This window comes from Rhinolophus ferrumequinum, chromosome 5 (assembly GCF_004115265.2).
Source record: "Rhinolophus ferrumequinum isolate MPI-CBG mRhiFer1 chromosome 5, mRhiFer1_v1.p, whole genome shotgun sequence".
Lineage (NCBI taxonomy): Eukaryota > Metazoa > Chordata > Mammalia > Chiroptera > Rhinolophidae > Rhinolophus > Rhinolophus ferrumequinum.
The window spans coordinates 41,096,319-41,115,444 of NC_046288.1; the positions used below are offsets into that span (position 1 = coordinate 41,096,319).

At 41.4% G+C, this 19,126-nt stretch overlaps 1 protein-coding gene across 4 annotated transcripts in view; it reads left to right on the forward strand.

Annotated features, from left to right (window-relative positions):
- The first annotated feature begins 6,076 nt into the window (after positions 1 to 6,076).
- The window catches only part of AFF1 (ALF transcription elongation factor 1), a 172,310-nt gene continuing 159,260 nt past the window's right edge, over positions 6,077 to 19,126 (forward strand). For 2 of the 4 annotated variants that reach the window (XM_033105974.1, XM_033105978.1), the window contains exons 1-2: positions 6,077 to 6,311; positions 17,769 to 17,842. In XM_033105974.1, the coding sequence (XP_032961865.1) occupies positions 17,805 to 17,842 (38 nt within the window). In that variant the 5' untranslated portion in view covers positions 6,077 to 6,311; positions 17,769 to 17,804. Of the gene's footprint in view, positions 6,312 to 6,402; positions 6,535 to 17,768; positions 17,843 to 19,126 lie in introns of those variants that run through there. The other 2 variants (XM_033105976.1, XM_033105975.1) reach the window with 2 other exon arrangements.

Genomic DNA, 19,126 nt, shown 5'->3' on the forward strand with positions numbered 1-19,126 from the left:
AACCCTGGCCTGCAAGCTGCACCCTAGCTCTGGGTTGCAGCAGCACTCCTGTCATTTTCTGTCATCTGGTGGGCTGCGACCTTCCTCACTCAACGGAGGCCGGACTCTCAGCCTTGGAGGCGAGACCTGCTCCAAGTTTGTCCACCCTTGGTCCCTTGGATATTCTCTCTCAACTTTAGAGGCGATAATGCTGCTTATACTTGCTATTCTGTAGAGTTATCTCTTACCTCTCTTAATAGTTATTCACCTTTTATTAGCTCATGACTCTTACATTAAGTTTTCCCTGACAAGTTATTGGTGTAGTTTCTGTGTCCTGACTGATACAACCATAACCTTATTTATTTTCTCCCCATTTGTTTCTTAAACTTGTCACATCCATATTATTAGTCTAGGATTTTAGTTCTGTACTGTCATGAGTATATTTTCTCTTTCTCTTTTCTTTGATCCTAGTTGTTTTTTTTCTTTTTTAAGGCTTCAACAAACTTAAATATATGATACCCTTCCTTCTGATCTCTTAAAGCACATCTGGATTTTTAGTGTCTCTTCTCATTTCTGTATTTCATAAGACCCACAATATCCTAACTGTGGAGTATCAGGCAAGTAGCTCAATCTTTCTTTTTTTTCGTTTTTCTTTTTTGGTCAGTCTGTCTGAGTTTCAGTTTCTTCATCTGTAAAACATGGTGATTCAGTGAGGATCCAATTAGGAAAACAACACTCATACTAGATAATTCAATAGAGAAAATTTAATAAGCGACCTAGTGAAAAAGTTCATACTGAAGAGTTGAAAGACCAAACAGGGGAAAGTGAGGCTACCCAGGGATTAACCAACTATAGGAAGAAACAGCTACCCGCCTTAGGCTGGGCCTAAGGAGAGACAAAGTGTTACCGAGGCCCAGGAGGCAGAACCGCTCATCAGAATGTGTGGAGCTCGGTGTGGAGGTGCTGTCACTGGGTCAGAGCTGTTGCCTAGAATAGAGAGAGAAGAGAAACACTCTGAGTCTCCTCTCTCCCTGCTGTCCACTCTCCTCCCAGTGCCACCCATTGGCCCAACAGTTTCTGTAAGTCAGAAGGCCAGCGTGCTCTGCCTGGGTCCTCTGCTCAGGCTCTCACCAGGCTGAAATCCAGGTCTTCGCCAGCTGTATCCTCATCTGGAGGCCTGACTAGGAAAAGATCCATTTCCAAGTTCCCTTGGCAGAATTCATTTCCTTGTAGTTGTATGACTGAGGTTCCTATTTTTTTAATGGCTAGTGGCCAAAGACCACTGTCAGCTCCTACAGGCCACTGTCATGTCCTTGTTATATGGTCCTCTCCACAATGTGGGAATTTGCTCTTTCAAGGCCAATAGGAGAGTCTCTGCGGTAGCTTCAGATCTCTCTGACTTCCACCTTCTTTGACCCCTACATCCTCTTTTTAAAAAGCGTTCTCCTGATTAGGTGAGGCTCACTCACACTCACGGAGACGTAATTAAATAGCAAATACACACGAGGAGTGGGAATCTTGGAGGCCTTCTAGATACTAATGCTCTACAGACAAGGCCAGTCTCTTATTTGTCTTTATATCCTCAGAATTGAACAGAATTATTACCTGAGACTTAGTAGTTATTCAATGAAAGAATGAAGAAATAAAACAAAGAAAAGGGAGGGAGGAGAAGGAAACTTGTAGGAGAGGGAGATATTTAAAAAGAAAGTTAAATATGACTTGGGAGGTAGTGAACATTTAAACCTGAATCCTAGGTCTGTAATGGTACCATTAACAGAAGTTGGAAACCAAACAGAAGGAATCTGGTAGGGTGGGTTGTAGAAGAATGGATAGACAGAGTGAAAAACTATGAGATTCATACTAGATATGCTGAGTTTGTTTTGCTCATGGGAGAACCATGCGGAAATTTCTTGCAAACAAATGAGGATAATAGTCTAAAACTCAGAAGAGAAATATCGGCTGAGGTGAATCACAGCGCTGAGTTTTTGAAGTTGTGCTACAGTCTTTAGGGTGCTCTTATCCCTAGTCCTGTTGCCATAACTTGGCTCTTGTATTCTGGTTCTGCCTGTTACTTCTTTCCCTTTTCCACTTCCCGCCTATCTGGTTTTCCCATAATCACTCAGTTTTTGTGATCTTCCACCTATTTAACCCTCCAAATATAACTGTCAAAATGAAAACCCACTGTCAATTCCTTTGGGGCTGCTGATGTGGATTTGATTGTCATAGACATTTGTTGGGATAGTTATCTAATTCTGTGTGTAGTGGTAAGAACATGACCTTGAACCACAGAAACGCTGAGGTCAAATATTGCTTCCAACTATATACTTGCCGTATAATCATGATCCTGGTGAATGATCTCTCTGAGCTCATTCCTTCTTTTATACATGAACTATAAACACATACATTTTCCACATGATTAAGTAAAATTATGTGTGTGAAATATCTGGTAAATTGTAAAAATTCAGTTAAATCCCTACTTTTTTAAGAGAAAAATGTGGACATTTTGCTTATATTCTGTTGCTCCAGATTCATCGGGATTTTCCAAATTACTACTTTAAATATGGAAGCAATTTACCAATATTATCACATGACTAAAAAACATTCATAATCCCCACTGAGATTGGGAAGTAGTGTGTAGTAGCAGTGAGTGAAAACGCACACACAATATGAAACGCGTATTGTACTTAGAAAAATGATGTCAGGTCACTAGGAACCATGTATTCTGCCAAGTGTTCATGATAAAGTAAAGACAGTTACTTTAATTATAAGCAGTGTGCACCTCGATCTTCTTACAGCAAAAGACAGCAGGTTTATTTTGCATAGCTGCCTCCCCGGTAGAGAGAAGCAAAGTGAGGAATTTCTGTATCTGCCTACAATCTAGGCCACGGCAGAAACTATGTAGCGCAGTTTCTGCCATGGCCTTGGGGGTTAGGACTGCAGCCTGACTGTCTCCTAGTCGTTTTCTTACACGGCAGTGAGTTTTTCTAAAATGGGACCTGAGCAAAGCAATCTCCTACCCACTGCACTTAGCATGAAAGGAAAACTCCTTAGGTTGGCATGTAGGGCCCTTCACCTTCAGCTTCTGGTTGATCTTTCCTGTTTTATTTCTTATCCCTGCCCCTTATAATCTTTGCCCCCAATGTCTTCCTCCCCCTCTTTGTGTTCTTTTTTGGGAATTGGCTCTTCCTCCACTTCTCTTTACCTAGTTTAGGCTAATCCTTCCTCCTCTGTCACCCTCTCCTCAATTATACCGCCTTCCCCCAACTCTGGGTTAGTTGTTTTCCTCAGTTAAGATTTATTTACACTGTGAAGAAATTGATGCCCTTTGAAATATAAATGCAGTCCTTTTGGAAACTGCTGATTTAAAATGCTTGGGTGTTACTGACTGTAGAGTTTAGGAAGACTTCAGATTGGCCAAGTAAACAGCTGTTCTGTTGTGATGCCAGCACATTCCCCACCAGTCTCAATCTTAATGCATTCCTGTCTCCGGTACAGGTGCTCTGAGAATACAACCATGAGCCTCTCTGAGACACAGGGAGTTAACTTCTTTGTGTTTAAATTTTAAGTAACATCATGGCTGAAATTGTCAGATAACATTCCAGGAGTCCTCACATGAAGAGGCAGCTAAAAATGTACCACTATTGTATTAAAAAGGGAAAACACTTTTTTCAGTTCTGTTTAAAAAAAGATCACTGATGTCAGAGACCTGCTTCACCTTGGCAGAAACGTGATCAGAAATATATGTGACTGGGTTGTCAAGATTAAGAAAAGTGCTAGAATTGCACTGAGTGAGGTAAAAATGTAACTAAAGAATTCCTATAATGAAGAAGATAGCAGAAAGTGTATCTAAAAAGCTAACTATCTGTATCTCTATTGCATAATTACTTTTGTTTCTCATAATTAAAAAAAAATAGATGTAGTAAAATTACTACCGTGTTTCCCCGAAAATAAGACTGGGTCTTATACTGTGTCTCCCCGAAAATAAGACCAGGTCTTGTATTAATTTTTGCTCCAAAAGATGCATTAGGGCTTATGTTCAGGGGATGCCTTATTTTTTCATGTACAACAATCTACATTTACTCAAATACAGTCATGTCATCTTCTTCTGGAACATCGTCATAGTGTACTAATGTGTCCGTCTGGCTGATGATCATAACTGGGGCTTATTTTCAGGGTAGGTCTTATTTTTGGGGAAACATGGTAGTATTTAAAATAGCCTGCTTATTAACCATTTATATGATGTGACCTGGAGAAAAGGCAGAAAGGCAACCTAAAAACTCACTGAAGTGACTATCCTCTTTTTCTTTATCATGAGAAAATTATTTTGATGTAAGTGTTTTTAAATAACCTACCACCTTTCTGGAAATTACTCAATAGAAGTGTGCACTAGAATTGTTTATGTAGCCGCTTGTTCCTGTTAGGCACTGGAATCTCATGAAAACAGGAGCTATATCTTTGTCACTGATATGGTCCTTCACCCAGCACACTGCCTTAAGAATATTCATATAAATGGAATGAACTACTTAGTCTCTGAACCAAAGCTGCACAATCGTCAACAACAAAAAATTTGCAAAACTACATCCCTCAGCTTCAAAAGCAGGAAAATAAAATGATCAAACTTCCACTATCAACATCATTTACTAAGTTGACTACAATTTGAAGGTAGTAAGAGGTATTATGGGATGATAAAAAGGAAAAAGTGTTAAATAGGAGTGATAAAAACCTTCACATTATAAAATAATACCATGCTTAAATATACGTATTTTACAGTGAAATATATTACTTCCGCAACAAAAAAGGTTAAAATATTTGTTATGATTAGGTCTCAATGTCTACTAGAAACTTTTAAGAAGTGCACACTCGTCTGTCAGAGGTGACGCCTGTCCCACCCTGCTCAGGGGTGACCTCCAAAGCTTTCATCTAGAGGCACCTGATTTCATCAGGGACACCTTAGTTATTTTAGCTGGTAACGTAAATCAAATCCGTATCATCATGGAAACACTGGGAGCAGGGAGAATATTACATTTTGGGAAACATTCCATAGGAAATTAAGTCAGATAGCCAAGGGTTTAACTTGGAAAGGAAAATATCTATAGATTAGGTTTTCAGTCAAACACTGTTGGTGGGGATAATGAAGGAGTCAGGAAGAGCCAGGCAGCAGCAGCAGCAGCAGCAGCAACAACAACAACAAAGAACACAGGGAAAGGAGAGGGATATTTTCATACATTATATTCTTTACATTTATATTATGTTACATTTGAGTAAGGTGATTTTCTTCAAATAATTTCACCCACTTTAAACCATTAAGCTTTTAGGAAAAAAGACCCATCTGGGCCATTTGATGTAATCTTTCTGCATCTCTTTCAGGGAGGAAGGTGACATGACGGAAAGAAGACAGCTTGACGCGTTCCCTGGTAGGTATGTTCATAGAAGGGATCGGGTAGCAACGTAAGTAGATATTAGCTTTCCCTTCTTCCTTTGGTTCTGTTTGCCAAAGCCCCTACATCCATTAGAATTTTCTAGGATCGGGCTGGTGAAGAGCAAGACCCCGGTGGCTGAATTCAAGCCTCCGAATTGGTTTCCCGAGCCACTTTGTAGCTTGTGACATTGGGCACACACTTATTTTCAGCTCTTTGGTTTCATTATTTGAAGAACGGCAACAATAATTTGTATGTCATAAGGTTGTTGTGAAGATGAGACAGGTCTGTGTGAGAAGCCTTTTAAAAGCTCCCCAGATGTTAGTTATTACTTCCTTTAAAGGGCACAGATTCTGTTTCAGTTGTATAGGAGACTGCAGAAAGGCTCCTTGACACGTTCAGTCAGAACTTGACCCAGAGCTTAATCTCGCTGTAAAGCGAAGGGGTTCTTGTGCCCCACACCAGCCCAGGGCAGGGTGACCCACGCTGCGGGTGCTGTCACTGCTGTATTCATCCAGAGCTGCTGCTCCCCCTCCATCCTCCCAACGGTCTCCAGCGGAGGGCCGCCAGGTTCCTCACCATTTTGGTGGCGCCAGCTAGAGGGCGTGGGCAGGGCGGAGCGGGGGAGGGCGGGGCCTCCCGCGGAGGGCGTGGCCTCGCCTCCCGGGCGTTGTGGGGCGACAGGCGCTCGGAGCCTGTGAACCCGGAGCGGTCGAGTGCGCACTCGGCCGCGGCTTGCGCGCGTCACAGTCGCCCCCGGAGTGCGTGAGCCGCCGCTGAGCCCCGGGAGGACACGGTGCCCTGCGCTCTCCGCACCGCAGGGTGCGTGCCCCTTCCCCACCGCAACAGGTCAGGGGAGGGCGGAGGCGGTGAGGGCGCAAGGCCCCCAAGACTGGAGGACCCAGGGTCTGGAAGGTAAGCGCAGTCCTGCGCTCCCCGGGCTGGGTGTCAGCCTGGCCCCGAACCACCTCCGCTGATTTCTGGGAAGCCCAGGCTCTCCCCCGCCTGGCTGCCGGATTCCCAGCACGCTGACTCAAGTGGCTGGCCTGCCCACTTTTCCGGTGGGAACCTTCAGGGAGAGCGGGCGTAGACGACGCGGAGCTAGCTAGCACCGCCCTTACGTGCAAATACGCAGCAGGTATCGTCTAGAAAAACCGGGGAAGGGACCACACGGAGAAACCCATCCTTCTCACTCGCTCCTGTCCCCCCAAAACCAGACATCTTGCCGGAGCGCCCCGCATCTTGCGGAAAGATGTTCCGTTGTTTGAACCTGGTCCCAGGGTTGCGTAATAGAAGAGTCCCAGAAGTTTCGGGGTGGGGGGGGGTGCAAGCGGAGCTTTTCTCTTCTCTATCCCGAGCCCCCCTCTTCCCGGCATTGTCACCCCTCCCCCTTGCGTCTAGTATAGAGAGATTAGTGGTTCCAGTCCCAGCTAATTGTGATTGAGAGGCAGGCGCTTGTGGTGGTCCGCAGACTCTCGAGAGGGAGGGGAAAAGTTGGAGGTACCTCTGAGACTTGCTCCTGGGGCCCGGGGAGGCGGCGCCTGCGGAGCGTGGGACTGGTTAATTTCTCTTGGTAATTTTCTCTTTGGTGTCTGATCCTCTGTGACTGCCGGATGAGAGCCCTCCAACCTTGCAAGCGCCGGGGTGGGCAAAGTAAAAGGGACAGGAAATGGAGGGTCGTATGAATCATACTTTACCTTAAGGTAACGGTAGTTAATGAAGCTGCGAGAGCTCCTCGAGGGTCCCGAACTCAGTTTGTCTTCTAGGAGTTTCCACACCCCCATATTGTTATGTAAGTTGTCCCAGGAAGACCCTTGGCTTTGAAGGTGGACATGTTTCTGAAAATTCCTGGAGCCTGGGTCTGTTGGCGTGGGGGGGACTCACAGGGAATGTTTTGTATTTTAAAGGTGGGATGGGGTCATTTTAACCATGTTGGTGCACGTTGTTGGCGGCATGCGAGGGCTATGATATACCGTCGAGGAACCAGACAGATTTTAAACCTTCAAGGCGAAACGGTAAATTAAGGCGAAGACAGTGTTCTCTAGGATAGTTGGAGAGTGAGCAGAGCTCAATAATTGAGGCACAGAAACGTCAGGCGAGGGAGTGGCCTGAGAGTTGTGGGGATTTTCCTTGTGCGAGATTATTTCAGGGCAAGACCTTGCAGAGCTGTGGAAGGTAGGCGTCAGTGGAATACCTCTCCCAGACCCACGTGGTGTCAAATTCCGGGTGGAGATAGAAAGCACATAAAAGAAAGACTTTGGGACACAGGAGTCTAGTTCTGCTGACAGGCTTAAGAATACCTAGGCATGGCCCCGTTTCAATGTTTACTTCCTCTGTCTAATGTATTTCCTTAGCTTGCCTTTCATCTTTAGTGGAAAGGATTCCTTGAGTAGAGATTCTGGAAATAAATTCGCAGGAGAGTTGAAAATTCTGGATGGTTTGCGTGCTTTAATTTAAAGATGGTGTCTCTTGCCAGTGTTGGAAAGTATTTTATTTGAAGATAAACATGCAGAAAAGGAATGGAGAGAACTAAAGGATAAATGACCCAAGAGAATGAAGGGAGACTAGGAGAGAAAGCAAGAGAATAGATAACTACTACTTAAAACTAGGAAAACCAATTTGAGTTCTGCTCATTTAGGAGAGAGGGAATCAAGGAAAGGTTTTGGGAAAGACTTGATCACATTAAGACAAAGAGGTGTTGAAGAGTGGGATACAAGGCATTGCAAAAAAAATGAGTTTTGCTATTGGGGACACCCCGCCCCTTTCTTTTCTTTTTCTAAATATAACTTACAGGGATTATGAGACTGGGGATGTGGTACTTGCAGGTATATTACCATGAATTCTTTGCTTTCCACTTGCAGGAAGAAAATGAAGTGTAACACATCAGAGTTAATATGTCTGTTTCATTTACTGTAGCAGTTGAGTTTCTGTAGTGTCTTTGGCATTTGTCATTTGCTTACAAACTCTTCAACTTTGTAAAAATGCAATTTCAAAGAATCATAATGTGTTAAATTAGAATTCAACAATCTTCCAGAGACAGGATTTATGGGAAGAGTAAAGCCCAAGTGATTATAAACATTTCTCCTACCAGATGGAGAATAGCGTGCATTGTTTGCCACCAGAAGTCACTGTTTCACTGGGGTTATAAGACAGTAAGTAGTTAGATTACATTAAACTCGCTGTCTTCTGTTTCTGATCTGCTTTAACTGAATTTTGTAAGGAGTTGGTTGAACTGTTACTTTTTTTTATTGACTAAGATACTTGCTTAATTGGGGTTTGGATTAAATTTGGAAGCGTACTGTTCAACATACGATACTTATATATGAGTTGCATCTTTATGAGGAACCTCTGCAAATCACTGTGGCCATGTGATCAGTTGAAGTTATATTGCCTTGGGAGTTGAAAAGATGGGTAAAAACATCAAGCTTAGAAAAGGCAAACTTTTTTCAATATTTTTAAAGAAATAAGTGAAAGGATTTCCATGCTCAACTCTAATTTGTGCTCAAAACAAATGTGCATAATCCTTTCTGAAGTTAGTTACCAGTTCCAAATCTTGAGATGGATTTATGCTTTCACATTTTAAAAGGTAGAGCTAATTTACATATAAATATTTGGATCATTGTAAGACATACACAGGGAACAATATACCCTGCAGATGTCTCTTAAGGTACGGCAACATAGCAGGAATATTATTCTTACTGTTAAAGCCCTACACTGAAAACTGTCTTTCAACTTGAATTCATTTGATATCTTAGATATGACTGTTGAAGCTAAAAGCCCAAAGTTCCCCTATTTCAAGACTAGACCGTTAACTAATTTTTCAGGAGATTGAGAAAGTATGTTGGAAAGAGTACAAATAAAGGAACTGCATGTACCGCAAGTATACAAAAGTTTTTGTAAAAAATTGTATTTCCCTCATTAAATTATAAATTCAACAATAGTTTCTGTTCCCAAATGATATTTAATTGGTGTGGTTTTCTAGCAGTCTCTCTTTTATACAACAGTTGTAGTTTATTTAATATTTGCTGAATTAAGTCTCAGATTTTATTAAAATAGATTACATAAAGCCTGTAATCCATGTATTAAAATTCTACCCCAGTGCAGAAATACGTGTGTAACATGTAGTTATCTGTCGGTGCACATCCTTTATTTTTGACCGTTTATATGTGCACAACAGTTTGTTGTAGACTTGAAACCATGAGGCCGTGAAGCCATCATCAAGGTTGCTAATACTGGAGCAGTTTCTGCCTTAGGCCTTAGGACAGAACTCCTTCACTAGTGTTCTCCAGGGGAAGAAAATCAGCTGATTTTCTTAAATTATCTGGCCCATTTTAAACATGACTAAGGGTTTCTTATTAGAGTGACTTTCTCCTATTAAAAGACTGTGGTTATTGTGACAAGTGGAGCCCAGAGGAATCAATTACATCATGCATACCTCATATTCATTCCTAATACCTCATAAGTATTGAGCATCTTCTCTGTGCCAGACAGAACTCTAAGCACTGGAGAAACTGTGATGGCCCCGTGAGAAAGAAAGAAACGGAGCCCATTTAGGGGGAGTTGACATTCCTGTAGCACAAAAGCTGTTTGTTTACCAATGGCTTGCATATGACATATCATTTGAGTCTAATTGTAACTCTGAAGTTGGAGTTCATTTTCCATTTTAAAATCAGGAAATTGAGTTGAAGAAGTAACTTGACTGACTCAAAGCCTGGTGCCCTTTCTACTACGGTACACTGTGTTGGCTGGGTTGATATGTGGTTTCCTGTTTTTCAAGAATTACAGCTTGACTCTAAAATATAAATAGTGTTTCTCCTTGGCTAAGTAATTCTTTCTGATTATTATGGGAATGAAAAAGGAGGTATTTTCATTTAGCATTCTGGACATATACTTGTGACTCCGGAGGAAAATATGCAAATCTATTAAACAGACGTGGTATTTAAATAAACGTGGTGTTTATTTATACCAGATAAAGACTCTTACCTTCCTAAAAATGAAACGCAAGGGCTTATGAATCATCTCCCTTTGTGCTTCAACTCTGTTGCTCAAGTTATGAAATTCAGTTCCCAGCCCTATATAAATCAGGATAGACCCATCCCATTTCCTTCAATCTGGTAGGTTTGGTAAATACATGCAGCATAGCAGTGGTTCTCGGACTTATAATAAGCATCGGAATCTCCTGGAAGGCTTGTTAAAACACAGCTGTGTCTCGCCAGCCCCCACCCCCATGTAAGTTTCTGATTCAGTACATCTGGGGTAATGCCCAAGAATTTGCATTTGTAACAGGTTCGCAGGTGATGTGGATGCTGCTAGTACTGGAATTACACTGAGAACTGGAGTGTAAGAGAATTTAACAGTGTGGTTTCTCAGCCAGATAGCTTGGACTTGAATCTTGGATATGCCACTACTTAGCTGTCAGACCTTAGGCAAGGAACCTGTTTTTAAAACTGTGAAGGCTCTGAGAATTTACCCTCCTTTCAAGCTAACAAGGTTATCTGGCCACAGTTTCATGGACTCCTGGGAATGAGTTTATTACTCATCGTAATAGCTGTAGCCAGAGTATCAAGATTTTCTTACACGGGTTCCCTAAGTCTCCATTTCCAAAGGGACATGCGAAGAGAGCCAGGTGACACCTGCAGACTGGGTTGCATTACGGAGAGGACTCCTGAGTTTTGGGAATCCCAGTCTTTTATAATGGGCAGTAGGCATGCTTGCCTTTGCTCCAAAGGATACATTATCTTGATGATACTGGACGGTAAACATGCTGCCCTTTGCTCTAGAAGGAGACACTGTCTCTTTTTCGAGGCTGTTCTCTATACAGGCATCCTTAAAGATTGTCTGGAGCAACAGCACTCGGTGCAATGTGCACCAATGCCGTAGACCCATGGAGACTGGCTCCCAGCACTTTTCCTTTCCCTTATAAAGTGGGGCTGACAATATAATAATGTCTCCCTTATTGGATAGTTGGGTAGATTAAAGGTACTAAGATTTGGCAAGTACTTGGATCAGATCATAAGTGCTACATAAATATTTCGTATTATTACTCCTGGAGGAAAAAATATGTTTTTTAAATGATAAGTATTGCCTTATAAGTGAAATAATTGATTTACTGAGTATCCCTAACTTTGAGTTTGTTCCAAGAAACTTCTTTAATGGGTCGAAATTCTTAATTGGGGATAATGCATCATATGTTATTTTACCATTCCCCGGGGAGTGAGGCAGAAACATTTACTACTAATATTCATGTGCTCTCCCATGTTTCTCCACTTCCATGTGGTTACCCAGAATTCTGTGACTCCTTCTGTCCAGTGGGCTGTCTGGAGGAGTAATGTGTATATCTGCGCTGACGCATTTAAGTGCCTCTTCGGAGACCCTCCAACTCTCTCTTCTTACAGGAAACCGTGAGGCCTCATTTCCAGATAGTGTAACTTCCAACAGCTTGGGTTTCTCAATGGAGAAAAGCTCCCTACCCTCCTCCGTACCCCAGCACACCAAGATGCAGTGGACATAAACAATGAGCATGAAATAATTCTCTGTTCTGTCGAGCCACTGAGATTTGTGGGATAATTTGGTGCAATACCATAACCTAAACTATGCTCACTATTTTCCAGTGCCTGTAACACCTGCCAACTGTGAGAAAGTTGACAGTCAAATATTTTAAAATATAGACACTGGGGATATATAGGTAAAGCTGGACCTGGAGCTTGCATTCAGTTGAGGAAATACAGACAATTAACATTTGTCTATTTAGCATCAGTTAATTTCAGATAGTGGATAAATATTATGAAAAGATGTGTGGCCAACACTTATTTTCTTACCCAATGCCCGTTCCCGTTTTGTTGTTGTTGTTGCTAAGAGAACCTTAATTGTGTGTAGGACTACATTGTATCCAGCCTCAGGTAATAGATCGTGTTTGTTCTCAGCCAGTGATGACAATTTGTACCCTGATTTTTCTGCCTCCCCTTGCAGCTCGAGGACACATGACCTAGTTCTGGTTTTTTGATAGCCAAGGTTTTGGGGAAGGATTTTGCTTTCCTGACAGAAGGAGGCATAGCCACACCAACCTCTTCTCATCTTCTTCCTGCCTAGAATATAGATAAGATGTCGGGGTTAGGGCAGCAACCTTTTTGTACCAGGAGATGACAAGTGTAAAGACGACATGCTGAATATGGCCCAGCAGAAAGAGACAGAGTTCCGATGTCCTTATTGAACAGCTGAAGCTATACCAGTAGCTGCTGTCTTCTAGACTTAATATAGGAGAAATGCAAACCTCTATTAATTAAGCAGCTGTTTCTTACAGCAAGATACACTCCTGCATGATGGCATCGAGAGGGGTTCGGTGGGAGGTTGTGGCTGAGGAATGAACAGTGCTATGTTAGCTGTTGTAATCAGGGAAGGCCTCTCCGAGAAAGTATCATTGAGCTGCGACCCGAAGGAGGAGAGGGAGCCAACAAGATATGGGGGTGTGTGTTTGAGTTGGGAGTAGTTCCGGAGCCCCCGTGAACAAAGATTTGAAGTGCAGAAGAGATAGCTGGGGAAATCGTGTCCCATTATGGCTTTCTAAGCTCGTGGGCTCCACATGGCAGTGGAAAGCTGAAGGAACTGTAGGTGATCTGGTCAGTGTGAGGCCTCTGGGAGATTATGATCTGCTGGGGGTAGAGTTCTGGAGAATTCCGATGAAAACAGAGTGTATGACCAGTGACTCACCCATGACACATCGCCTGTTACCAAGAGACTGTTGTCCCTGGAGGGGACATGTGGGGAAGGGGAAGGGAAGTAAATCTGACCAGGGACTCCTGACAAGTCCAGGCAGCCTCTGGCCTCCAGGCCGAATTCTTTTCCTCGTATTCTCCTTTGGAAACTGGGTCATGGTCACGGGACTTGGAGACCTGCTTTGCTATGGTCCACGCATTTGCGAAGCTTCTCTAATGTATGGATTCTCCTGAGCATGTGCTTTGCTTGGCAGAAAAATAACCAGGACAACAATGATTACCATTTATTGACTGCTTACCATTGTGCTAGAAATATCCCAAACATTTTATTTAACCTTACAACAACCCGTAGCTTTATAACAAGCCCTGTATTACTGATGAGAAAGCTGAAACCTTAGAGAACAGTGATTTTCTTGTGATGTAGTGGTAGCAGGGTGCAAAGCAGCCTTTTAACCAGCATACATCATAAAGACTCCTGAGGGGAAGTGTTCTTGAATGGGCTAGGTTTTGGAAGCACTGAAAGACCACAGCAGAATAATTGAAAATGTCCTGAATCATGTTTTAAATTCCTCCTTCCCCTTTTTCCTTCCTTGTAATTATATATATGTGTATGCTATGCATGTCTATGAAACTAAAATATATATATATTTTTAAATTTGAATTATTTTACCTATTTTGAGGAGAAAAGCAGTTTAATATATATGACATTTTTATTTCTAAATAAATTTGCATTGCAAGAGACTGGAAGGACTGTAGAAAGTTCACTCAAATAGACCTGGCAAGGGGCATTCCTAAGTGAAACATAGTTTGTTTCACGTACATAACATTTAATGTAGACATTGCTGACTGAAATAAAAAGAGCTGCTGTGTATTGAATGCCTATGATGTCTCCGTGTGCTAGGCATTTTAGCTGGATTATATCATTGACTCTTCTCGGTAACTGTAAAATAGGCTATTTCCCCTTTTACAGAGGGGAACACTGAGGCGGGTAGGGCTTAATTTGCCCAAAGGGATCACTGGTCTCATGTGAACCACTTGCTCACTCTGCTATACAGCGCTACTCCATTTTTAAAGAGAGCCAAGCTGGAATTATTGTCCCTGCTATTTTTAATAGGAGGATTTTAAACTGTTCCCCATTTATTATCCCATTTTGTGTTTATAATCTAGTAAAAATAATATAAAAATGTATGAGAACTTCAGGAAGACCTTCTGATTTTAATATTTATTTATAGGCCAGTACACTTTCCCCTCAACATCCATATTTGGAGGAAAAAACGTTTATTTACACAGGTAGTAATGGACTCAGCATACAGAATCAAAGGTGGAAGTGCCCCTTTTCAGAGAAGCTGCTACTAACAGTGTGGTATCTGTGTGTGCACAAACGTAATGAAGCATTTTCTTTTGTTTTGTTTTTAAAATTTATTTTTGTTTGAAGCGTTTTCTTTTTAAACAAAGTGTCTCATATCATGCATTTTGTTCAACATCTTGTTTGGATAAACCTATTCTCTTTTGATGTTACGTCGCATCTCGTGATGTATCCTAATTAGTCACTTCTGTGTTGGTATATATCAGGTTGTCACCAGTTTTCTTACTATTATAAACAATATTTTATTGCACATACCCTCTTGTAGATATGTGAATATTTTTAAGAAAAATTCTTTGAAGAATTACTAAACTGAAACATATAGTATTTCCTTTCTTAGCAGTGGTTTAGGATAATACTTTCCTGACCGCAACAGGCCTCCATTCTAACCTGACCTTATATCTGAGTTGCGTGACTACTGCATACAGCCGAGCAAATCACGCATCAGCACCTAAACAGCTTTTCATAGGCTGAATTAGGTCTTTCTGTGAGATATACCTGAGATAGTGCATAATCTGGTGATGCAGCCTCCTTGCCCCTGCCTCTGTGGAAAGAATTGTGCCTTCCAGCAAAGCTGTGAATTTGAATTGCCCAGACAAGTCCCTGACTGTCCCCAGGGACCAGATCCCTCAGAAAATATGTCTCTTTCACTTTGTACACTACCCACCACCCAACAAGCCAATGATGACACCCATGGGTTCGGTTGACTCAGTCTTGGCTTTGTCAGTCTGCAGGACCATTTTTTTTAATAGAATTTTTTATTTTAACACTTTTAGATTGACAGAAAAATTGAGCCTAAGGTACAGAGATTTCCCATAGATTTCCCTTTCCCCACACATGTACAGCTTCCCCCATAATCAGCATTTCCCACTTGACTAATGTACTCGTTGTTATTATTATTTTTTCTTTTTTTAAAGATTTTTATTGGGGAAGGGGAAGAGGACATTATTGGGGAACAGTGTGTACTTCCAGGACTTTTTCCAGTCAAGTTGTCCTTTCAATCATAGTTGTGGAGGGCGCAGCTCAGCTCCAGGTTCAGTTGCAGTTGTTAGTTGCAGGGGGCTCTGCCCACCATCCCTTGTGGGACTCGAGGAATCAAATCCTTGTGGTTGAGAGCCCACTGGCCCTTGTGGGAATCGAACTGGCAGCCTTTGGAGTGAGGAGCACGGAGCTCCAACCGCCTGAGCCACCGGGCTGGCCCCTGCACTTGTTATTATTGATGAACCTACACTGACACATTATTTTCACCAGAGTTCTAGGACCGTTTTTCACTATAGATCTGCATGGCTTGCTCCTCACTTTCCTTTAAGTCTGCTCAAATAGTACATTCTTTGATCACCCTACATGAAATTGCAACACCTTACTTTATGTCCTCCCTGGCACTCTATACTTTCTCTTTGTTTTTCTCTATAGCACCTTTTAATATTTAGCATGTGGATACTGTGTTTTGGTTTTTTTTTACCTCCTGTAGTTTATGCACTCAGTGATGGCAAGAGTCTGTTTCCTTCACTCTCTTATTCTCAGTATCTGGCTTAGAATAGATACTCAGGAAATATCTGTTGGCTCAGTGAGTAAATGATCAAACAGGGAACTCACGACCACTCTCAGGTTGGCATCCCTCAACAGCCCAACCTGCGTCCTCCCTTACTGCCCTCTCACTCTCCACCAACTGGCCCTCAGGGTGGGCACTGCTGGGCTGCAAGCAGGTGAGGTGTCGTTTGGGGGACCACCATCACAGACTCTGCAGAAGCCTTTACAGTGTTAGGAAGATGAATGCCCAAATGAATGCCTACTATCTTATTGATCACTTACTGTGTGCCAGCCCTGAATGTCAAGAGAAAGTAAGAGAGCAGCAGAAGTGGGGGAGGGGAAGAAAGGGTTAGAGGGGAAAGGAGAGAAAATTATGGTGTGGGGGGTAGAAAGGGAAGTGGGGAAGGAGGTTAGAGAACGAGGGAGAAAGAGACTCAAAAGTGTGGTTGAGAGGGAAAGAGAGAGTAAGGGGGTGGTGGGATTTGAGTTGGAGAATTTAGAAAACTTGCCTTGGGCCACTATAGCTGGTTGGAGGAGTGTCCAACTCCAAAGCATTTTTGACCCTGAAAAACTTAGAGCTCTGTTTGTGGGAGTTTATCTAGAATATTTGCAGCATCCATGTTGCATTCTTTGTGGGGAGAAGATATGAGTGATAAATGATATCTACTCATATGGAAACATTGTAATCATCAAATCAGCAATTTTCATTTCATGGAGTGTAAGATTAAAGACTTTATCAAGGAGTCAGAGTAGAGCTGAAGGACTATATTCAGTGTTGCAACCTTAGCCAAAGTGTAACTGTTAGCCTCTTAAACATAGCAGGCTAGAATTGTTACAAATTTAATGTAGAGTTTCCATTTGTATCAAATAGTTTGTTAAATCTGTATTAAGGTAATTTAGTAACATGCTCTTTGCCTTAAGGATGTTTAAAAAATAGAAACTATTTAAAGCAAGTTAGGATAAGTGCAGTAAATTTACAAACACATACAAGAAAGGGAAAAGGAAACAGCTGTTGATAGTGTTAAACCATAGAGAGGTTGTTTCTAGAGATACACAAGATAGTATCAAGGCCATCTGCCCAGGTTGGATAACAACTTAAAAAAAAAAAAATCCAGTAGTGTTATGAGAGAATGCTCAAGAATTGTTTGGGGGAATTAAGTACCTTTTTATGAGTGAAAGTAAAATCTTAAGATTGGCTCTTACTGGGGCCCACTTTTAAAATTTCATTAAGTGTTGAATTTTTATGTAAAGTCAATGTTGATTTCCTTTCTGTTGTATACTCTTTTACCTTTTTAAATTATTATTCTAATGAGGATGCTGACACATCCTTGTTATCTCAGGCAAATTACTTAAAACTGAGTTTTAGTTTTCTTACCTGTAAAATGGGGTATCAGTATATGGATATTAGTATTTACCTTGAAAGTCTATTGTACATTTACATGAAATGTCATTTTAAAAAGGGCTTAACACAATGCTTGGCACATAGTAGACACTGGTGAAATGTTATTTCCTTTCTTCCTTCTCGTGATAAACTTGTGCACATTTTTTTTTCCTTGCTGAAAAGGCTTTGAGTAGCAGCCTCATTATTAAAAGGGTATTTTGCGTGTGGTATATGCTAGCCAATTTGTTCATGCAACTTGGGAGTTAGTGAAGAACAATTCTCTAATTCAAATGAGAACTTTGAGTTCTGTCTCCACTAAGCCTTACAGGTCAGGCATGCCTGAGTTTACTTAAGAGCTGATATTCACAGGCTGTTTTCTCTTTCAGATGAATAGACTTGTCACTTGCCACTGACTGGCAGCAATGGCTTCTACTGAAAGAGTCAACAGCAGCGGCAACAGGTAACTGTGAAATCCATAATTCAAAGATCTGATACTTAATTTTTAAAACTATTTTTCAAAGAATAAATTTGCTCCTTTTCATTTTTGCAATTTATGAACTCTCTGGTGCATGAAAATGTGTGAAAATTTCAGTTTTCTCTACATGATCTGTTAGACTGGCTCCATTTTTCTTTAAATTTAGTGCTTTCCGAGTCTCAGCTCATTTTGTCAACATGCGGATGTTATATTATATCAGCATCCTAATTTAGTGTTCAAGATACTGGTCCATATTTGGGAAAATGTAAACATATTCAGCAGGTGCTGAAACAAATATCACAATGAAATTCACCTTATCCGGAGAACCTTGAAGGAGGGAACTCTGTCATAGTTACTTTTTCTGGCTTTTACATCTCTCCCTTAACTCTGTACTTATAATTAATTGCTTTATTGCATATACAACATAACCAGTGTTGGTTGAGGGGTGCATATTCACAGTCTGAAGCAGTTATTAAGAAGAACTCATTTGATAGCCAGAAAGAATCCTTACTATCACTGGTCAGTTTTTATTTATACTATTAGATATTAAAAAATATGTTAAAGTATGAGACATGTAGACTCAAACTTACTCAACTAATATTATTGAGGAATAGATGATAGTTTATCTGTCCTGGATATTTTCCTACTTCCTCCCCCTTTCTGTCCATTTAAGAAACCCTTTCTCTGTTCCAGACGGTTCTAGTACTGTTGTTAAACATGGTACAGTCTCCTCCCCCACAGAGGAAGGCATGTGACTCAGGCTGCAACAATCCACATTCTGCTAGAGCCTGGGGGAAAACTGTTGTCATCTGTCTTTAGGCTTGTTCATAATGTTCAGTTACACAAAACTTTTAAATTTTTATGTAGTTAAATGTCTTGTCCTTTACGCATTCTGGTTTTGATTGTGCTTAGATAGGTCTTTCCTACTCCAAGATTATGAAAATAATGTCATGTGTTCTCTGTGGCACTTGAATGGTTTCTTTTTTTGTATTTAAATCAGAACTTGTAAGTTGGTGGTCTGTGGGCTAGATCTGGCCAACAGATGGGCTTTGTTCAGACCCTCACAGTGTTCTAAAAAGATAGATCTACCGACGTTTTTTACATAACAATCTAGACTTCCATCTTCTCTTGAAAATTTTAAGGTCTAACAATGTTGGGTTTGCACTGCCGTATAGAAACACTAAGAATTGAGTAGCTACTGGTCTTTTAGACAATACATGAGCTTTCAGATTCAGAACTTCCCTAGTGGTATGTCATCAACACTTCTCA